The following is a 19,335-nucleotide window of genomic DNA, read 5'->3' as shown; positions in this document are numbered from 1 at the left end:
GAGGCCCCATACACAGAATCATTCAAGGTTCTGCTAGCAAATGAATAAAGGTCGTTTTGGTTTCAACTGACTTCTGATGGGCAAATTAGTAACCAATAAAAAGGCCTAAAGAATCAATTCAATAACCATCAGTTGATGGACTGGGTGTCACAACTTGATGTGTATTCTTTATAGGGTACATGCTACAGTCAGACTCAAAATGGCTTAGAGGAAATGGGGAAAGGAGCCTGATGACTTTGCTTCCAAGACCCCTGTCTGTAAGGAAGGCTTGCTGCTGCTGCTGCTGCTGCTGCTGCTGCTGCTGCTGCTGCTGCTGCTGCTGCTGCTGCTGCCCCAGCTTCAAGTAAGGCTTTGTGCTTGTCACACCTCAAAACCACTTGTTACCTTGTCTACTGAGCAAAGCTCTGAAACTCTGCGTAACTGTAATGATTTGATTTCATTGTAGCTCTTTCCACAACCAATATTAACATATTTTAGGTCACAATTATTGCTTATGAGAAATCTACAATAAAAATGACAAATGACGATCTATCAGCTTTCTCCTTATCATGTGGAAAACCTGAATCTATCTGTCAACACCAGAGATTTCTACATCCCACACCTGTGGCTCGCCCTGCTGGGTATTCTACAAGGAGAAAAACATCTTGGTTTTCTAAACCAAATATTTTCATCCAAGAAAATTAATTGGGCCATTGGGCAAACAAGGTCCATCTCCTACACAGTGGTGGAATTAGGGAACATTTTCTCCTTTTCCTTTGACATGCTTTAGACTCCCTCTTCTGGCTTAATAGCTGGATAGTTTGCAAAACTACTCACTCAATTTTTAGACTGCTAGAGTAGTGGTAATATCTATTAAGATGAATATACAGGCCATTTAAAAAATTATCTGATGTTAGCTTTCAGGTATAATAGAAAGACTGGTTCGAATGGGGCAATAGAAAGTGAATTCAAGACTACCCTGAGCTACATGGAAAAATACAATCTCAGAGAGAGAGAGAGAGAGAGAGAGAGAGAGAGAGAGAGAGAGAGAGAGAACACTAGGCAGTGGTAGGAATTTTTACTAGGAAGCATTAAGCTTGCTCCTCAGAGGTATAAAAGTAAATAAATCAGAATGAAATAACAATCAGATATCAAACAAATAACAAATAAATATTTATATTAACTAAGCATCTACTATGTGCACACACTTGTGCCCGAAAGTTGAAGACATGTCAAACTAGCACCCCCAGTAAGCTTAAAAATCATCCAGTTATGATTAAGTATACAAAGCCAGTTCACACTTCATGGGATTCATAGTATATAGTTAAATCCTCAGGGTATCCATCACAGAGACTATGTTGCCTAAGAGCTCAGAGATTGGCAGTAAGAAATAAGGGGCCATGAAGAAGTGGCAACCCAATGTGACCATGTCTGAGAGAATAGCCCTGTTTAGAAAGCTTTGGGAACAAAGTCTCTTTGAAAACATACCCAGATGGACAGGGGCACTGAACAACAAACTATTCTAAAATACACACAATAACATTTGGGAGACTCTTGTCTTTATTATTAAAGTGGTAGGTGAAAATTAGAAAGGAATTCTGAACCCTAACCATCTCCAAATAGAGTTATGGGAAACAGTTCTGTGTCACAGGATGCCTTAGGAAGAAGACTAAATTCTGCCTTTGAGTATGTGTGGGGTTTCACAGACACACTGCATTAGTGAGTACTCTCTCTTCGAAGGAAGGGGTAGCATATTATAGAGGAGTCCTTGCTCCTTTCCCCCATTCTCTTGAACATCAGCACTCTGGTGTAAATGCAGATGTGGTGTTTAACAACATTTCCATTTGCTTTCAGCTGGTGAGAGTTTCAGATGAACCTGTCCATAGACACGAATGCCCTCCCTGCTCCCAGAAAAATCACACAGGGACTCCAGATTCATACTTAACGACCTGATTAATTACTGGACCTTCATGGAAATTACTGTCAAGATTAAGACAATCATTCCACCCCTCATTCTCCTTGATAAACATTTACAATTTAACATATTTGACAAAGCCATTTGTATACTGCTATAATATAAATGAAGGTGTACTAAAGCTATAGTAAGTGTATGATTTTCATAGCCTTAAAATAACTAACTACAGACAGTTCCCTGAGCAATTACAAGATGTTCTATGTTAATTTAGGAAGGAATTCCAAACAAGTCATTTAAAACCTAATAAGATGCCATTAAATGAAGGGGGACAGGGGAGGGGGAAGCTAAAGAAAACCCTAAGGCTTGAACCAGTAGAAATGATTCTCAGAGCTACTGACCCTTGCAAGATCCATGTTTGCTTCGGTTTCTAGAAAAGAGGCAGATTTCTAATTGAAGGTGATTATCTAGTTAGTACATCCCAAATTGCACACATTTCTTATAGTGGTTCACACCCACAGCTAATTAGATGGAGTATTTATCAATCCGGAAGTCCATGGAAACTGTCTTATTGATCTACACATTGAAAAGAAGCTTCAATAATGCCAACCAACCAGAGCTTCCAGGGACTAAGCCACTACCCAAAGACTATACATGGACTGACCCTGGGCTCCAACCTCATAGGTAGCAATGAATATCCTAGTAAGAGCACCAGTGGAAGGGGAAGTCCTTGGTCCTGCCAAGACTGAACTCCCAGTGAATGTGACTGTTGGGGGGGGCAGTAATGGGGGGAGGATGGGGAGGGGAACACCCATAGAAGAGGGGAGGGAGAGGGGTTAGGGGGATGTTGGCCTGGAAACTGGGAAAGGGAATAACAATTGAAATGTAAATAAGAAATATCCAATTTAATAAAGATGGAGAAAAAAAAGAAAGAAAAGAAGCTTCATCAGCTTGGAAGTGCTACCGACTGGTACGGATGACTGCCAGCCCTGATGCTCATGTACGTCTGTGAGCTAAACTGTGAGGCTTATCCACCGGGGGTGAATTCAGAGAGAGGTCACAGAACAAGGGTGGTCCTGGTTTGCTCTTGGTTTTTCTAAACCATGGACACCAATATTTATTCAGGCCTTTATCCAGAAATAGATGCACTGAGGCAGCCACCATCATCACAAGGAAGACACGAACAGCAACGTCCCATTCTAAGGACAGATGCCTATATAGTAAACTTTATCTCCACACATTGCTGAACTACCTGCTTCCAATAAAATATGGAAAGCTTAAAGAAATAAAACATGTTAAAAAAAAGTATAGACTTCCTCAAAGACATAGATGGGTCACTATACAATATAGCTCAAGTTGTTGGAACCCCCAAAGTAGACAAGAGATAATTTACTAAAGAAAGACATAAACACTGGGTAGCATTCATTCTAAGTCATTCACTATCCACATTGGAGGGCTGAGGCTCAACTCATACTCGAGTTGAGTTGTCATGGCTGAGTGTCAAAATGTGTCCAAATAGCTTACAAAGGCCAAACCACAATATGTTTGCACAGAGAAAATACGCAAGTGAACGTAATCTTGTATGTTATAAGTAAACACACATACACCACAAGTGTGAAGGGGTGTGGTTGTGGTTTTGTTTTCTGAGATGAAGATCCAGGCCTGGCTGTTTTCCACCAATTCAGACACTCATGGCAAACTTATATCATGATCTATGACACAGGCATTCAGATGGCAACTGTGTGAAATCCATTTTGGCTGGGAAAGCGCCCTGCCCTTACCTCCAGGGTCATGTTCACGGTGCTGATGGCCACTTTTATTTCACCGTCTGACAGCTCCTTTAGATCTTTCAACATTGTTTGTTCAAGACTTAAACCTGTGGATAACAAAGGGAAAAAATTATACCTGGGGTCTGTTAAAAATATATGTGTTATTTTAAAAAGTTGTTCTACTGATCTCAACAGTTTAAAGTATCATTTTTATCTGTAATAAGAGCACACGAAATCAAAAAGTACATTTGTGGCTGCATCTATGTCAGGTCCGATGCAGGCAGGAAAAAGAACTTATCTCTCATGGAACAGAACACTCACAGGGAGGGGGTGGCAGGACAAAGGAGCAAATGAAAGAGGAAGTGGTCAGAGTGTAGCTAAGACCATAGGCAAGGCAGGGATGGGGGTGGGAGGGCTAGGGCTAGAGAAAAGAATGTGCCAGAGCCAGGTGTCACAGCAAGAATGGAGTGGAAATGCTTGTGCAGCCGCAGCCATAGGTCTTTTCCTTCTGCCCTTACTGTTCCTTCCACTGACCAAGCTGAAGCTAGAGTCAAGAGAGCCCGGAACAGGCCACACTGGGTGTCAGCCTCCAGATCCTCAGAGTAGGTCAGTTAGGGAAGGAGTGGGCAGCTTTACCATATGAACTAGTTTAGTACTATGATAAAAGGCCCAGATTTAGGTGACTGCCCTATAATTTTATTATTGCCAGTTTAATTTGATGTAAGTTATACTTTATAAGCTTCATAAAACTATCACAAGTGAGCCAGCCATGGTATTGAACATCTTTAATCCCAGCACTTGGGAAGCACAGGCAAGTGGATCTTTAAGAGTTCAAGGCCAGCCTGATCTACATAAAGAGCTCCAGGCAAGCAAGTCAGGTTACACAGTACCACCCAGTGAAACACAACAACAGCTATCTTATTTGAGCTGATCATGGCTGTAATAATCTGTCAATAAGTGTTATTGAATTCCTTATTTGATGACAGAAACAATCTAAATTGAATCCGTTGTTGAGAACTCTAGAGCTGTAAGTTGGTTGACCCAAGTGTTTCAAGGAAAGCTATCACAGGTAAACAAGAACGGTCTTGTCTTAGTGTTTGCCTGGCCTTTTCTATTGACAGATCCACTAGAAAGCTATGGGAAGCACAGGCATTTTTTCATGATGCTTGTGAAGATGGTCTACTGTCTACCCTGTCAGTATGGTCCATGCTGTCCATCACAGCAACATGGGGAACAGACAGCAACTCAATGTTCTCCTTTGATTCAGGGTGACTTGATTTCTAGAGTACAGTACCACCATAGCAGCTTAGTGTGTACGGGAAACAAAGACATACACCACTGTACATCTGTGCACATGCATGTACCCACGCTCATGCCCAGGAGATGATGTGTGGAAGATGCTGACAAAGCACTACCCACATCCCTTTCTTCTTTTTACCTTATTTAATCCAGCATCATACTCCTCTGGCCGTCTGATGGCCACTGGAGCCTACTGTGGGTAACTCATTCCCCACTAGACTAGAGAGCACATACTATTTCAGTGGTTTTCTGGTTTAACGAACAGCAACTAAATCTAGTTTGTAGTACTTCATCTGTTTCTGCTGTGTTATGACACCTACCATGACTAATTTCAAACTGCTAATCCAGTATTAGCCAACTCACAAAATTCCACAAAGTTAACCTCTAGGTCTTATGGTCAGGGTGGCCTGATTCCATCCAGGGCTACACTGTACAGGGGGCCACCCTAAGACACAGATTTAATTCTTTCTCAGAGTTCTTTACTGAGCTATTGTATCCTACAGGGCTTATTTGCTGGATAAAGCACTTGAGAGACTTCTCAAATTAACTACTTTGCCTTAGAGAACTCCATGACCCATCAGGTATAATCCATGGGCTAACATGCAAGGTGTCTGCACCCAGGTAGAAGCCTGAGAAAGGGGTTTCAACATAGGAAGCCAACAGCACAAACCCAGAACCCCTCCCCAACATACAGAGAGTGGGAAGAGAATGCCAGCACACTCAAATAGCGCTCCACACAGGCTACCCCTCCAGGAAGCAGTGAGAGACAGGGATGGTCACTTACCCTGAGCACTGAGCTGGCTCTCCTGCAGCACACTGATGACATCGTCCCTTGGAGGCAGGTTGGGAAACTGTTCTTCCAGGATGGAGAGAATTTCCTCCTGCTTCTCTGGGAGCTCAGGATCCATGGTCATCCATTTGAACAGGATGCTGCCTGAAAGGCATGGGAACAAATGCTCTTGAGCTCTCTACCAGTCAAGGCAGGGACAATGAAAATCAATGTCCCCGTGTAGCAGATACTGGCTTCAGGGACTGGTGGCTCCTGCTCTCCAGGACACAATTTGGGAAGAAGGAACAAAACATCTTCACACAACACACAGGGGAGGAGGGAACCTTGGTTTTAAATGATTTCAAAATGGAAATTAATGGCAAACCATTTAAAATTTTAGTCAGTTCTATCCCCTTTAAGGGATCAGAGAACATTCTTACAACTCACCATCCTACCACTTTTTATATTAATTTATTTCTTTTCCTAACCAAATGATTGTATAATATTGCTGCACAGTCTGACAGTGGGCCAACCTGAAGGCTGTTTCTAGCTGTTCAAGCACCATACACAGCTTTGAAGTAATTTACAGTTATCTAATCATATTGTCTCAAAGCCTGAACCTGAACCTCAGACTCAGGCTACTAGTGTGATGCTCTTGTTTTAGGGGGAAATGCTAAAATGAAAAGAAGGCTGAAGAGGTAGAGGCAGGAAACAATAGTCACTTCAACCTGTCTTACCATCTGTATTTGTCATCTAAGGGAAATAGAGGATTATCACAGAGTTTTAAAAAGGAGGAACAACATACTATGGTATCTGCATTTTGCATTTTTATAAGCCAGAATTTGTACTCTGGCTACTATATAGAAAATTAACAGATAAGAAAAGGTAGGGAGCACAGCTGTTTTCTTCTCTATTCTGTGTTTATGAATACCATCTTACCATGAAGAAGGTGGGACAGATTTAGTAAAAATAACCAGGCAAAAGTGGAGGGCGACCATAGAGATCTTGAGGAATTTTTGATATAAAAATATAAAACATAAAAATTATTTTTCTATTTATATTTAGGACCAACACAAATGCAAATTTCATAACAGATATTTACCAGATTTTGGATCTAGTAAACCAGCTGCACTAGAACAATGTTCTATGCAACAACACAAAACCTGTGAATGTATCAGAGGCCCCCAGCAGCAACTTAGGAGTTAGGACGCAGCATGTACAGAAGGGAGAGCCGGCATTCCAGCATTCCTCTCAAAGCATCTGCTAATTTAGAAATTGTAGACACTGGACGGAGAAGCCCTTAGACTAACAGTTGTCTCATAAGGCCTCAGAGAAAGCCTTCAGGGAGAAGGACTCTTAGACTTCTGGGTTTGGGGATTGGAGGCATGATGGGCTACCAGTCTAGCTACTGCTTGATCTTGTAAATAAAGTTTCTGGTGACATAGCCATCCCTATTCATCTCTACATTGTTCACAGGCTTTTTTAAATATATGAGATCAGACTTAAGTGTCTCAACAAAGCCTGAAATATCTGCTGGCTGGCTCTCTTTGGCAAATATTTGCCAGCTGCTGCCAAGGAGAAGGGCAAAACCAAAACAGAACATTCTCCAGGTATTGCAAATCCTACTTTGGGTCAGTTTGATCAGACAGATGTGATCTCTGTGACTTTACCAGCGGCTCTGAAAGGAGAAAGGAGGTCTGCTCTTCCCACCTTGACCCTGTAACTAATGTTCAGCTGTCATTCAAAGGCTACTGCATAGAAGGAACTAAAACTGAGTGACTGTAGACTATGGGGGGAGGGAGCATTCACAAGAAGACAAATGGAACAGAGCCAACAGGAGTTAGAATCTTACAGCCAATCAAATGAAAATTTAAAACTCTCAATTTAAAGGCTGGCCTTAAGAAGCTCAGATTGTTTTCTGCAGTAGATCAGGTGTGGTGGGGAACTGGAAACTAAGTCAGAAGAAAATCTGTCTCCTGAAGCTTGGAGAGAAAAATGTGAGGACCCAAGAACAGGAGTCTGGTTCTAATATGTGTCTGAACAGTTCCTGCTAGGGAAGGGGGAGAGAGAATTGTAACATTCAAGAAGAACTACGAACCAAAATCGTAGTTAAGATAAAGTGAAATATTGTAGGCAGCAAGACTGCTAGAAATTACATTTAAAAACATTAACTGGGAGACAGCACAGGATATTACTGTTGTCTACATGATGAATTCCTAACAGAAAAGAAAAGTCCTCTTTCTGCTTACCCATAAACAAACAAAAATATTAAGGAAGGAATAATTGACGCAAGCAGAGAAGGAAGAGAGAAAAGAGAAGAAAGACTTACAATGAGATTCCCATTTCCGCTTAAAAAGATATAGAAATAAGCACATTATTCGCTTACAATCCTTGCGGATTTAGAATGTCCGAGATTAAGAGAAAGGATACCTTTGCACGGCTGACAAAGTAAAACCGAGATTGAAGAGTTACTTTGAGTTTCTAGGAGAAACTATAATTTCTGTTTCCTACCTCTAGCCTCTTCCTAAGCAAAGCAGACAGCGTAATTCCCTTGGATGTTATAATCATCGGAAATAGGATGAGTCACCCTTGGAGCAAGAAAGAAAAAAAACACTTTGGCTCTGTACATCTCCCATTTGACCTCCTTATAAGGACCTTTTTGAAGCTGTTAATCCAGTCTACCAAAATAGCAAACAACTAGTCTTTATTAAAGGTCAGCCGGGATTGCCTGGGGAACGGAAAGCCTGCTTCTGAGGACTTGGGCGTGGTTTTCCACTTTACCCTAGGCTAAGAACAAGAGCTGCTGTTTGCTTTAGACTTCTACTTGTGGCTGCTGTCAAGGCCTTATGCAAACAAACTTGAAGGGCCATTTGGGCAAAGCTTGGACTTGACAGAAGCATGCTTGGAAATCAGTGGCTGAAATCTCACTGCCAGATGGTTCCTGGAAACACACACACACACACACACACACATACACCCCTCAGTGTGATGATTCAGCAATTTAATGGATCTGAGCATTGGCAGTCATCCCCTAGAATACATCTCTGAGGAAATAAAACCACAAAGGTCCAACAGTCTGACAGGTTCTGTACTTGGCACAAATCCAGGGCATGACTAACCATAAACCTTAGGCTGGGAAATGGGACTGTTAGATGTGTTCACATTGTCCATGACTGAAAATAATAATAAGGAAAGAATCTTCCAGAAAGAGAGGGGGAAGAAAAGCAAGAAAGGGAGGTGAAAGAAAGAAAGGAAGGAAGGAAGGAAGGAAGGAAGGAAGGAAGGAAGGAAGGTAGGAAGGAAGGAAGGAAGGGGAAGGGAAGGGAAGGGTAGGGAAGGGAAGGGAAGGGAAGGGAAGGGAAGGGAAGGGAAGGGAAGGGAAGGGAAGGGAAGGGAAGGGAAGGGAAGGGAAGGGAAGGGAAGGGAGGAAGAAAGACCACATAACAAAGGCAGGTGGGACAGACAGGACAGGAAAAACACCAAAAGATAGATACAATTCCAAGAACCAGGGTCAGTGATCTTACCAGCCATGACAGCTGGATCTTCCTGTAAATGTAATCTTTTACACAAATAATTGAAAAGTAATACTTTCTGGATAAACTAGATGGTAGCAATTTGTGTCTTGAAATGAGTAAGTTTCAAATTAAGGCAAGATGCAGTGGCTTTGAGAAAGCTGTTTAAGGACGGACATGGTGTCTTCTTTTTTTTTTTTTTTTTTTATTAACTTGAGTATTTCTTATATACATTTCGAGTGTTATTCCCTTTCCCGGTTTCCGGGCAAACATCCCCCTCCCCCCTCCCCTTCCTTATGGGTGTTCCCCTCCCAACCCTCCCCCCATTGCCGCCCTCCCCCCATAGACTAGTTCACTGTGGGTTCAGTCTTAGCAGGACCCAGGGCTTCCCCTTCCACTGGTGCTCTTACTAGGATATTCATTGCTACCTATGGGGTCAGAGTCCAGGGTCAGTCCATGTATAGTCTTTAGGTAGTGGCTTAGTCCCTGGAAGCTCTGGTTGCTTGGCATTGTTGTACTTTTGGGGTCTCGAGCCCCTTCAAGCTCTTCCAGTTCTTTCTCTGATTCCTTCAATAGGGGACCTATTCTCAGTTCAGTGGTTTGCTGCTGGCATTCGCCTCTATATTTGCTGTATTCTGGCTGTGTCTCTCAGGAGCGATCTACATCCGGCTCCTGTCGGTCTGCACTTCTTTGCTTCATCCATCTTGTCTAATTGGGTGGCTGTATATGTATGGGCCACATGTGGGGCAGGCTCTGAATGGGTGTTCCTTCAGTCTCTGTTTTAATCTTTGCCTCTCCCTTCCCTGCCAAGGGTATTCTTTTTCCTCATTTAAAGAAGGAGTGAAGCATTCACATTTTGATCATCCGTCTTGAGTTTCGTTTGTTCTAGGGATCTAGGGTAATTCAAGCATTTGGGCTAATAGCCACTTATCAATGAGTGCATACCATGTATGTCTTTCTGTGATTGGGTTAGCTCACTCAGGATGATATTTTCCAGTTCCAACCATTTGCCTACGAATTTCGTAAACTCGTTGTTTTTGATAGCTGAGTAATATTCCATTGTGTAGATGTACCACATTTTCTGTATCCATTCCTCTGTTGAAGGGCATCTGGGTTCTTTCCAGTTTCTGGCTATTATAAATAAGGCTGCGATGAACATAGTGGAGCACGTGTCTCTTTTATATGTTGAGGCATCTTTTGGGTATATGCCCAAGAGAGGTATAGCTGTATCCTCAGGCAGTTCAATGTCCAATTTTCTGAGGAACCTCCAGACTGATTTCCAGAATGGTTTTACCAGTCTGCAATCCCACCAACAATGGAGGAGTGTTCCTCTTTCTCCACATCCTCGCCAGCATCTGCTGTCACCTGAGTTTTTGATCTTAGCCAATCGCACTGGTGTGAGGTGAAATCTCAGGGTTGTTTTGATTTGCATTTCCCTTATGACTAAAGATGTTGAACATTTCTTTAGGTGTTTCTCAGCCATTCGGCATTCCTCAGCTGTGAATTCTTTGTTTAGCTCTGAACCCCATTTTTTAATAGGGTTATTTGTTTCCCTGCGGTCTAACTTCTTGAGTTCTTTGTATATTTTGGAAATAAGGCCTCTATCTGTTGTAGGATTGGTAAAGATCTTTTCCCAATCTGTTGGTTGCCGTTTTGTCCTAACCACAGTGTCCTTTGCCTTACAGAAGCTTTGCAGTTTTATGAGATCCCATTTGTCGATTCTTGATCTTAGAGCATAAGCCATTGGTGTTTTGTTCAGGAAATTTTTTCCAGTGCCCATGTGTTCCAGATGCTTCCCTAGTTTTTCTTCTATTAGTTTGAGTGTGTCTGGTTTGATGTGGAGGTCCTTGATCCACTTGGACTTAAGCTTTGTACAGGGTGATAAGGATGGATCGATCTGCATTCTTCTACATGTTGCCCTCCAGTTGAACCAGCACCATTTGCTGAAAATGCTATCTTTTTTCCATTGGATGGTTTTGGCTCCTTTGTCAAAAATCAAGTGACCATAGGTGTGTGGGTTCATTTCTGGGTCTTCAATTCTATTCCATTGGTCTATCTGTCTGTCTCTGTACCAATACCATGCAGTTTTTATCACTATTGCTCTGTAATACTGCTTGAGTTCAGGGATAGTGATTCCCCCTGAAGTCCTTTTATTGTTGAGGATAGCTTTAGCTATCCTGGGTTTTTTGTTATTCCAGATGAATTTGCAAATTGTTCTGTCTAACTCTTTGAAGAATTGGATTGGTATTTTGATGGGGATTGCATTGAATCTGTAGATTGCTTTTGGTAAAATGGCCATTTTTACCATATTAATCCTGCCAATCCATGAGCATGGGAGATCTTTCCATCTTCTGAGGTCTTCTTCAATTTCTTTCCTCAGTGTCTTGAAGTTCTTATTGTACAGATCTTTTACTTGCTTGGTTAAAGTCACACCGAGGTACTTTATATTATTTGGGTCTATTATGAAGGGTGTCGTTTCCCTAATTTCTTTCTCGAAACAAGCCGTGGTGTCTTCTTTTCTAACCACACAGGGTTCAGGCAGGGGGAAACGCAGGCTCCTAGTCCAGCACACCTCAGAAGGGAAATGAAAACTCTCCACAGAGCTGAAGACCAAGTCCCTGAGAAAGAAGTTTATGCGGAAGATGTGATGGACAGGGAGGAAGCCTGAGAACAAACAAATTAAGTGCTAGCACCGGGAAGACAGGCAGATGTACCGCCCTGAGATATGCATGGCTGGAGGAGAGAAAAGCTAGCAGCTCGGTGTCGCTGCAGAACAGACTGATGCTCCAGAGGCACAGCAGACTCTTTCCCTTCTGTGGCTCCCCGGTAGCACCTTTATTAAATTAAACTCCGCCTTGAACGTGGGCTCTGCTGGGAAATATAGCTTTATCTGTGTGAAATGCCTGACTCAGGAGATTCATGCTGTGCAAAGATACTGCAAAGAAGTGAGGGGAAACGAGGACGCTGGCAACAGAATGACCAGACTGGCAGACTTATTAAAGGATGAACTAAGCTTTCTACTGTGGCATTGTCCTAATTTGCTCAGTTAATAGACAGTGGTGCTATTTTAAAAGAAGAGAAATTAAATTCAAATTGTCTCAAGATGGCTAAATACTCCACCAACCTTGAAACACTGTTGTCCCACTGAGTCACTTGTTAGCCCACATCACTAACTGTCCTCAGGGCCAAAAGGACACAGTGACAAGAAAAACTATGAGAAAACACAAGGAGATTTTGTCACCAGTGATATGCAGATGACCACTTAGCCACACCTATAGCAATCAGGTTCTTCGTCAATATTTGAAGAAAATAGTAATAGTATATTACAAACAGTTTGATAGATAATTATAGTAGTAAGTTTTAGGACCAAGATGATCAGATGAATGAATCCAAATATTTATTTTCAAATATTAGCAAATATAAGTGAGTTGGAACAGAGGTGGATACCTTTTTGAGAGGACTTGGGGTTGGGGAGCAATCTTTAAAATTAGTTTGTTTTGGGGCTGGGGATTTAGCTCAGTGGTAGAGCGCTTACCTAGGAAGCGCAAGGCCCTGGGTTCGGTCCCCAGCTCCGAAAAAAAGAACCAAAAAAAAAGTTAGTTTGTTTCTTTTTAGTAACAAAGGAACTCAGCAAGACAAGCAGTCTCTGAAACAGAGAGAGTCACACACACAGCCAGTGTACATTCGCTTCACCTTTAGATCTACACATACACATTAACAGTGCGTGCTCTTGTTTACCTCTGGACCATTTTTTATGTGTAAATTCTTCTTGCACTGAACAATTGAAGTAGCTAGCCAAGAGGCATGAAATACAATAAAACAGTAAAAGAGTCAGGATCGAGGGAAATAACAGCGGAGGAAGGAATAAGATGGGGATAAGAAAACCTGGGGCTGTGATCCACTTTCAAACTCTGAATGTGAGCTTCTTGTAGCAAATGCAGACAGAAGTGTGATTGCTGCGGAAATTTCCAATGTTGCAGAGACTGTGTGAGTCCCTTTGTGTAAAGCGCATAACCACACATAACCCAAGTGTAGTGTCCTGGGGGGATGAACCCAGGGCTAGCTAAAGTATAAAGAAAAGCAAAGGGATATATATATATATCCTAGATTCAGAATGCTGGCTGCCTCCAGGTAGGAGTGGGCTGTAGGCATGAGAAGGAAACAATGTCTTCACAGTCTGCCTCTTTAGATGGGTAATTATCAAAGGTGTTTCCTTCCTGATGATTTACTAAGCTGCATATTTATGTTTTTATAAACATATTTTGAATTCTTTTCTTTAGATGGACTATGGTTCACAAAGGGTTAAAATTATATACATAATCCTTAAGGTTATATGCACAATGACAATCTGTGAAAACAAAAACTAGTCAGTCATTGCAAAGTAATGAAATAAACTCCACTAGGATTTCTACGAGCTAAGAAAGAAAAGAGATTAGAGAAAAGGGTTATTAGTGAAAGAAACAATATCCATGCTCTAGACAGTAATATTATTAGCAGGATGGACCACAACAGCAGCTGATTTCAGTATCAGACACTACCACAATCAATGCAGTCATGAAAACAGAGAGTGTAGAAATACTATCTTTAAAATTTGTCAAAATTGCTACTGAAAATGGATTGTTTTCATTCAAAATATCTTGATCATGGTTTATCCTCTCCAAGCTCCTTCCACAGCTTCCCCACTTCCTCACACAACCAAATCCACTCTTGGAAAATTCATCCCACTGAGTTTTATTATGTGCCAGGCAGAGTGGAGGCACCAGGTAGCACAGAAGGGCTTTCTTCATGAAGCCGACAATCTGGAGAGGCAGATAGAGAAGTGTGTAGGGACAGGTAGAAAAAGAGTGTCAGAGAGAGGGAACAAGCATGCTCCAGGGAGAGATAGTGTGAGTCCTCCAGAGTGAGAAGTTTGGGGAGATCTGAACCTTACCCCCCAGGAGTGGGATACATCTTATGAGAAGATGAATGTTTGAAGGGGGGAAAGAAAAGGCCATGCTGTTCACAGGCATAGAGGGCCTGAACTCTGAACGTGATGAGCAGTAGCCAGGAACTCTCATTGATTTATTCATACCTTTTAAAGGTAACTGAAATTGTAGCAGAAATAGACCAAAGCCAGGCCTAGATTGGATCTCTACCAGCGATCATGGTAAACATCAACGGAAACAAGTTACAACACAGATGAAACCCGGTAATGACCCGGGTTCAAAGCTAGCCATCATAACATGTATGAGCAGATTCCTGGTGCCACTGGCTCGAAAACGTTTAGAGGAACTGTGTGACTCTTGGACTTTCCCTCTCCAAATTGTAGTAGAGAGCAAGGCAGAGAAAGGAAGTCCTTGGAAGTGTTGAACCAGCCTGTCCCCAGCCTTCTGTTTTCTGTTCCATCAGTCTGTCTCCTGGCTGTTCTATACTAAACATGTTGAGGATGATGTGTAACTACTAGGTCGAAAGTGAATTGTGGGAAGAAAAAGCTTTAGTCATAACCAAAAATATTTTTGCATGGCCCATATGTGAAAATGACTAAATAAATACCTGTGCTCATTTTGTGGCACCAAAGTTGACGGACAGTTTCTAACCTGAAAACCATCCCTTGGAAGCAATAGGCTCCAGCAATGGAGAATAGCAGCATATGGTCAGTTCCAGGATCTGTAGGAAGGTTAGCCAAGGATCCACATAGATACCAGAATCTGCGGGTGTTCTAGACCTATGTGTCAGATGATGCAGGTTTGTCTGCATCCTGTGAACTCCTCAGATACTTTTCACACATCTTAAAATACTTCCTATCACTTACAATCCTCAGTACAACACCTTGCCAGTACAATAGAGAAACAATGCAAATTGTTAGGCTGAGTCTTTAGAGAATAATGGTAATGGGAGATGCCTTTATGGTGGTTGATACAAAAACGGCTTAAAATGATTGTTTTCGGACCAAGCTTGGTTGAGTCCATGAAGTGGAGACCATGGATACTGACTGTGACTGGACCATTGAAACAGATGAAATGCAACCTATAAAAGGCCAGGCTGAAGGACCCTGCATCGCATCACTGAAACAAAAGGTGCGAATTTTGCCTTGCAGGCAGGATTATATTCTCGAAGCATGCAAAATATGGGGGGATACTCCAAGGCCACAAGCACTGTCACAGATGAGAATCTCCTTTGGAAGCTATTAGCAGCCAGAGGAGCTGCTCTCGCTCTCTAACCAGGGTGCAGCAGGCCCATTTAACATTCTTGTCTAGTGAAACAGTGCAGGCCCTTGTGCCTGCTTCTAAATGCACATTTTTAATATTCAATATAATGTTACTCTTTAACAAACTCTTTACTCCCTGCCTCTCTGATGAAGCTTCCCGGGGTCTTTAAAGGGATTGTTAACCCAAGAATGGATCGCACTCTTTCTGCATGAGCAGGCCCAGAACCAGCCCATTAAGCTTCTTTACTCCGACAGTGCCGTCCTCACCTCTGAGGAGATGTGCCAGCTGCTGAGTGATGAGCTCCGGAGCCTCACGCAGGAGCTCCTTCAGCACTAGTGAGGAGGAAGACTCCGCAAAGCCCAGCTCACCATCACTCTGTTCTCCAGGGTTAATGACTCTGACAACGGCGGATTCCAAAGTTCTGTCCTCGCTGTAAAATAAACGGAGAGGACGAAGAGCTATGGCATGTTTTCCCACTTTGGGACATGATTCAGTCATGATGATTTCCCCTAAATGGCCCAAAGCATAAATTCTCACGACTGTGAAGAACAGGACCTAACTGGAGCTAGAGTCGCGCCTGTAGAGCATATGGAGCTGATTTCAGATCCCCACACAAAAGCCTGAAGTGTTCTGGCTGTGGTCACTCCAGCACCATGAGGGGTAGGTGGGTGGAGCTTGCTGGGGCTTGCTGGTCAGCCTGCCTTATCCAATCAGCGAGTCTCGAGTTCATTGATTGGCCTTACCACAAAAGATGAGGTTGGGAGGAAGATAACTGTTATGGATTTGTGGCCTGGATGACTGTGTACACCTTTGAATAAGTACTGATATACACACACTTACACACACACACACACACATACACACACACACACTCATACACAACACCCCCCACAAACACATTCACGCACACAAACATACACTCACTTATACACACTTTCTCTCTCTCTCACACACACACACATCCCTCCTCCCCATACACACAGAGAAGAAACCAGGACCTGTCTATTTATTTATTCTGTCTATTTATGTCATTTCTATTCATTATTGTCCCCAGGTTTCCTAGAATATTTTCATACCTCCCCAATAGCTACTATTTATTAATTTCCACATGACTAGAAACACTGTAGCTGTGTTGATCTTATGAAGAGGGTTGCAGTAAGGTCTTTCTACAAATGGGGGAACAGGCACAATGGGGCTAAGGGCTCCTTAGAGTCAGGTGAAAATCCGACTCCACTACCTGCTCAGAACACTTACTGAACTTCAGAAACAAATACCACTATGCCCATGACGGCTTCACCATGGTTCTTTTAACGCAGAGGGTTAATTAATTAATTACATTTTGCAGTTTTTTTTTATTTTTGGAGTGCTGAAGATCAGTCTCAGGCAAACACTTTGCGTGCTAGGCAAGTGTTTGATCACCTCCTTCATCTATGTAATAGAAGTGGATTTTCTCAACAGAAGAAAGATACGGAAGAAAAGCTGCATCTTTCCTGACTATACAAATATAAATGAGTTACAATAAAAAAGTAAGCTCTCTACTTTTCTGGAGTATTCGATTTTATAGTCAACCACATCCCTAGAGTCTATAAGCTCAGTCTGAAGGTCAACTTAGCATTTTCCGTTTTAAGCGATGATGAAATTCTTTCCCAGTTCTTGTGCTGTCATATTGTCTGTTGCGTGAGTTGTCCTGAAATAGTTAGACATGACTTTAGCTGACTGTGTGATCACTAGGGACACCCAAGCTATCTGTGATTTGGAGACTACCTGAGTTTCCTCAGAAGGTCTGCATATGCAGGATGGTACCCCACAGGGGGAAGTGCTGAGGGCTTTAAGAGATGAGTCCTGCTGTCAATCCTTAGGTCACTGGGGACATGCCCTCACAGGGGATTGGGAGATCCTAGTTTTTAGTTTCTGTCCTCTTTCAAGGTGTGACTTTTGTTCTTGCTGATAGATAACCCTCACCACAGTCCCAAACACTCTGGTGGCCTGATGAGAGATCTGACTTTCCAGAACCATGAGAAAAATAATCCTCTCCTTACTTCTCACACAGCTTGCATCAGGAACTTCATTACAGTGATAGAAAGCTGACAAGTATAGCTGTGGGCTAAAGTCAGCCCAAAGACTCACCCACGACCTGTCAACAGATTGTTGGTAAGTATCATGCAAGAGAATCTCATTTGTCTAAAGCCATACAGGAATAAAACAGCCCACAGACTGTTTTCAAAATGCCTTGTAACCAACTGTGTAGTGGACAGTGCCTAGCTTTACTTTAATTCATATGTAAATGTGCTTTCTAAAAACTGGCGACACTTTAAAATTGTTAAATATAAAGGTCTTATTGCAAGTACTCAAGGTTAGTTGGTGAAGGCCTTCAACAACAGGCAAGTGGGTGAACCGTAGAGAGTGAACACTTCAAGCTCCAGGGTGTTTAGCTAGTGTCCCTTCACTCAATAGCAAAACAGTGTGTATCACAGAGTGTGTGTGATAGGGAATTCATTTCATTCCTCTCCCTTTATCTCAGATCCTTGCCCCAGCTCATAGTTCCCTAGGTGCCTAACGGAGGCAGGAGAGTCAAGTTCTTATTGAAATTCTCCACTGACTACATGTGGTGCCTGGGCAAAGCCATCAGTGACACTGGGCTCCACATGTCCCTTCTGTGGCATATGACAGTTGAACTGCATGGAGTATCACAGCCTGTCTTTCTGTTGCCATAGAAAACAGAAAACCAAATTAAGTGATTTTCGTGGCCCATTTCCCAGTCTCCTCCTTTTCTCTAATGAGATTTCTTTAGAACCTTTCTCTTTGATCTGGTTTCAATTTCCGTTACTTATTTCCAACCTATGATTATTGGAATGCTATGAGAGAATATTAATTTGGTAAGTTTTACAAGAACATTTTACTTAAAGGCATCAATTTGAAGTCTCAAAGTAAACATGGAGAACTGGCATAGATCAAATTTTGTCATTAAAGAAAAAATACTAAAAAACGAAGTCCTTTTTATGACTCTTCTTAAACAAAAACAAGGAACATGGTAACCTTCCCTTAGGACAAGCGCCCAGAAACTCACAGTGAGCCTTACCTCCCCAGGACGTGGCTGCCCACGAGCGTTATTGATAGCTTCCCTTCATCATTCAGTCGTTGCAGGTTAATCTCATCTCGGAATATGTGGAATGAGTCAGAGATGTTCAGCTCTTCTAAAATAGACCTTGTCTCTGTGAAGTAGTTGAATTCACTTCTTGGGATATTCAGCACTGGCAAGCAGAGGACCCCAGGAGGACTGACCTGTGGAAAGAAGTTTCCTCAACCTCTGCAAACAGCAGGTTCCCTCCAGCTAGAAGCTAACGCTAGCTAGGGTATAAGCCTTCTGTTCACAAAGAAACCATTTGACATCCAAAACAAATCTCCCTGAGCCCCATTACAGAGCACTTCCTCCACCAGTAAGAGGATACTGATGTTATATTTTTAAATTATTATTATATTCATTTGTTTTTGTTTGTGTGTGCATGCATGTGTATGTGCATGTGCGTGTATGTGTGTGTGTGCATGCCACAGCACACACTGGGAGGTCAGAGAGTCAACTGTATAAGTCAGTTCTCTCCTCCCACCATGTGGGAAAGCAGACAGGTGGTCAGCTCTGACAGCAAGCACTTTACCTGTTGAACCACCTCACCAGCATAGCCCTGATGCTTGCTTACCATTTTTTTCCTTTAAATCTAAAATTTCATAGGCAAGCCTAATGGGAAACATTTAGATCTTACTTTAACTGCTCCATGATTAAAAAATGTATGTATGTATGTATGTATGTATGTATGTATGTATGTTTGTATGTATACATATACATATATACATACATAAATTCAGACACACATACACACACATAATCTCCTCATCATAGGTAACAAATGCA

At 42.2% G+C, this 19,335-nt stretch overlaps 1 protein-coding gene across 16 annotated transcripts in view; it reads right to left on the bottom strand.

Annotated features, from left to right (window-relative positions):
- The window catches only part of Prune2 (prune homolog 2 with BCH domain), a 271,622-nt gene that overhangs the window by 205,405 nt on the left and 46,882 nt on the right, over window positions 1-19,335 (bottom strand). For all 16 annotated transcript variants that reach the window (NM_001419567.2, XM_087549667.1, XM_087549653.1 and 13 more), the window contains 4 exon segments: window positions 3,673-3,767; window positions 5,744-5,893; window positions 15,695-15,858; window positions 18,508-18,710. In NM_001419567.2, the coding sequence (NP_001406496.1) occupies window positions 3,673-3,767; window positions 5,744-5,893; window positions 15,695-15,858; window positions 18,508-18,710 (612 nt within the window).

This window comes from Rattus norvegicus, chromosome 1 (assembly GCF_021556685.1).
Source record: "Rattus norvegicus strain SHRSP/BbbUtx chromosome 1, alternate assembly SHRSP_T2T, whole genome shotgun sequence".
NCBI lineage: Eukaryota > Metazoa > Chordata > Mammalia > Rodentia > Muridae > Rattus > Rattus norvegicus.
Note: the sequence above shows the minus strand (reverse complement) of the source record. Positions and strands in the feature narration are given on the sequence as shown.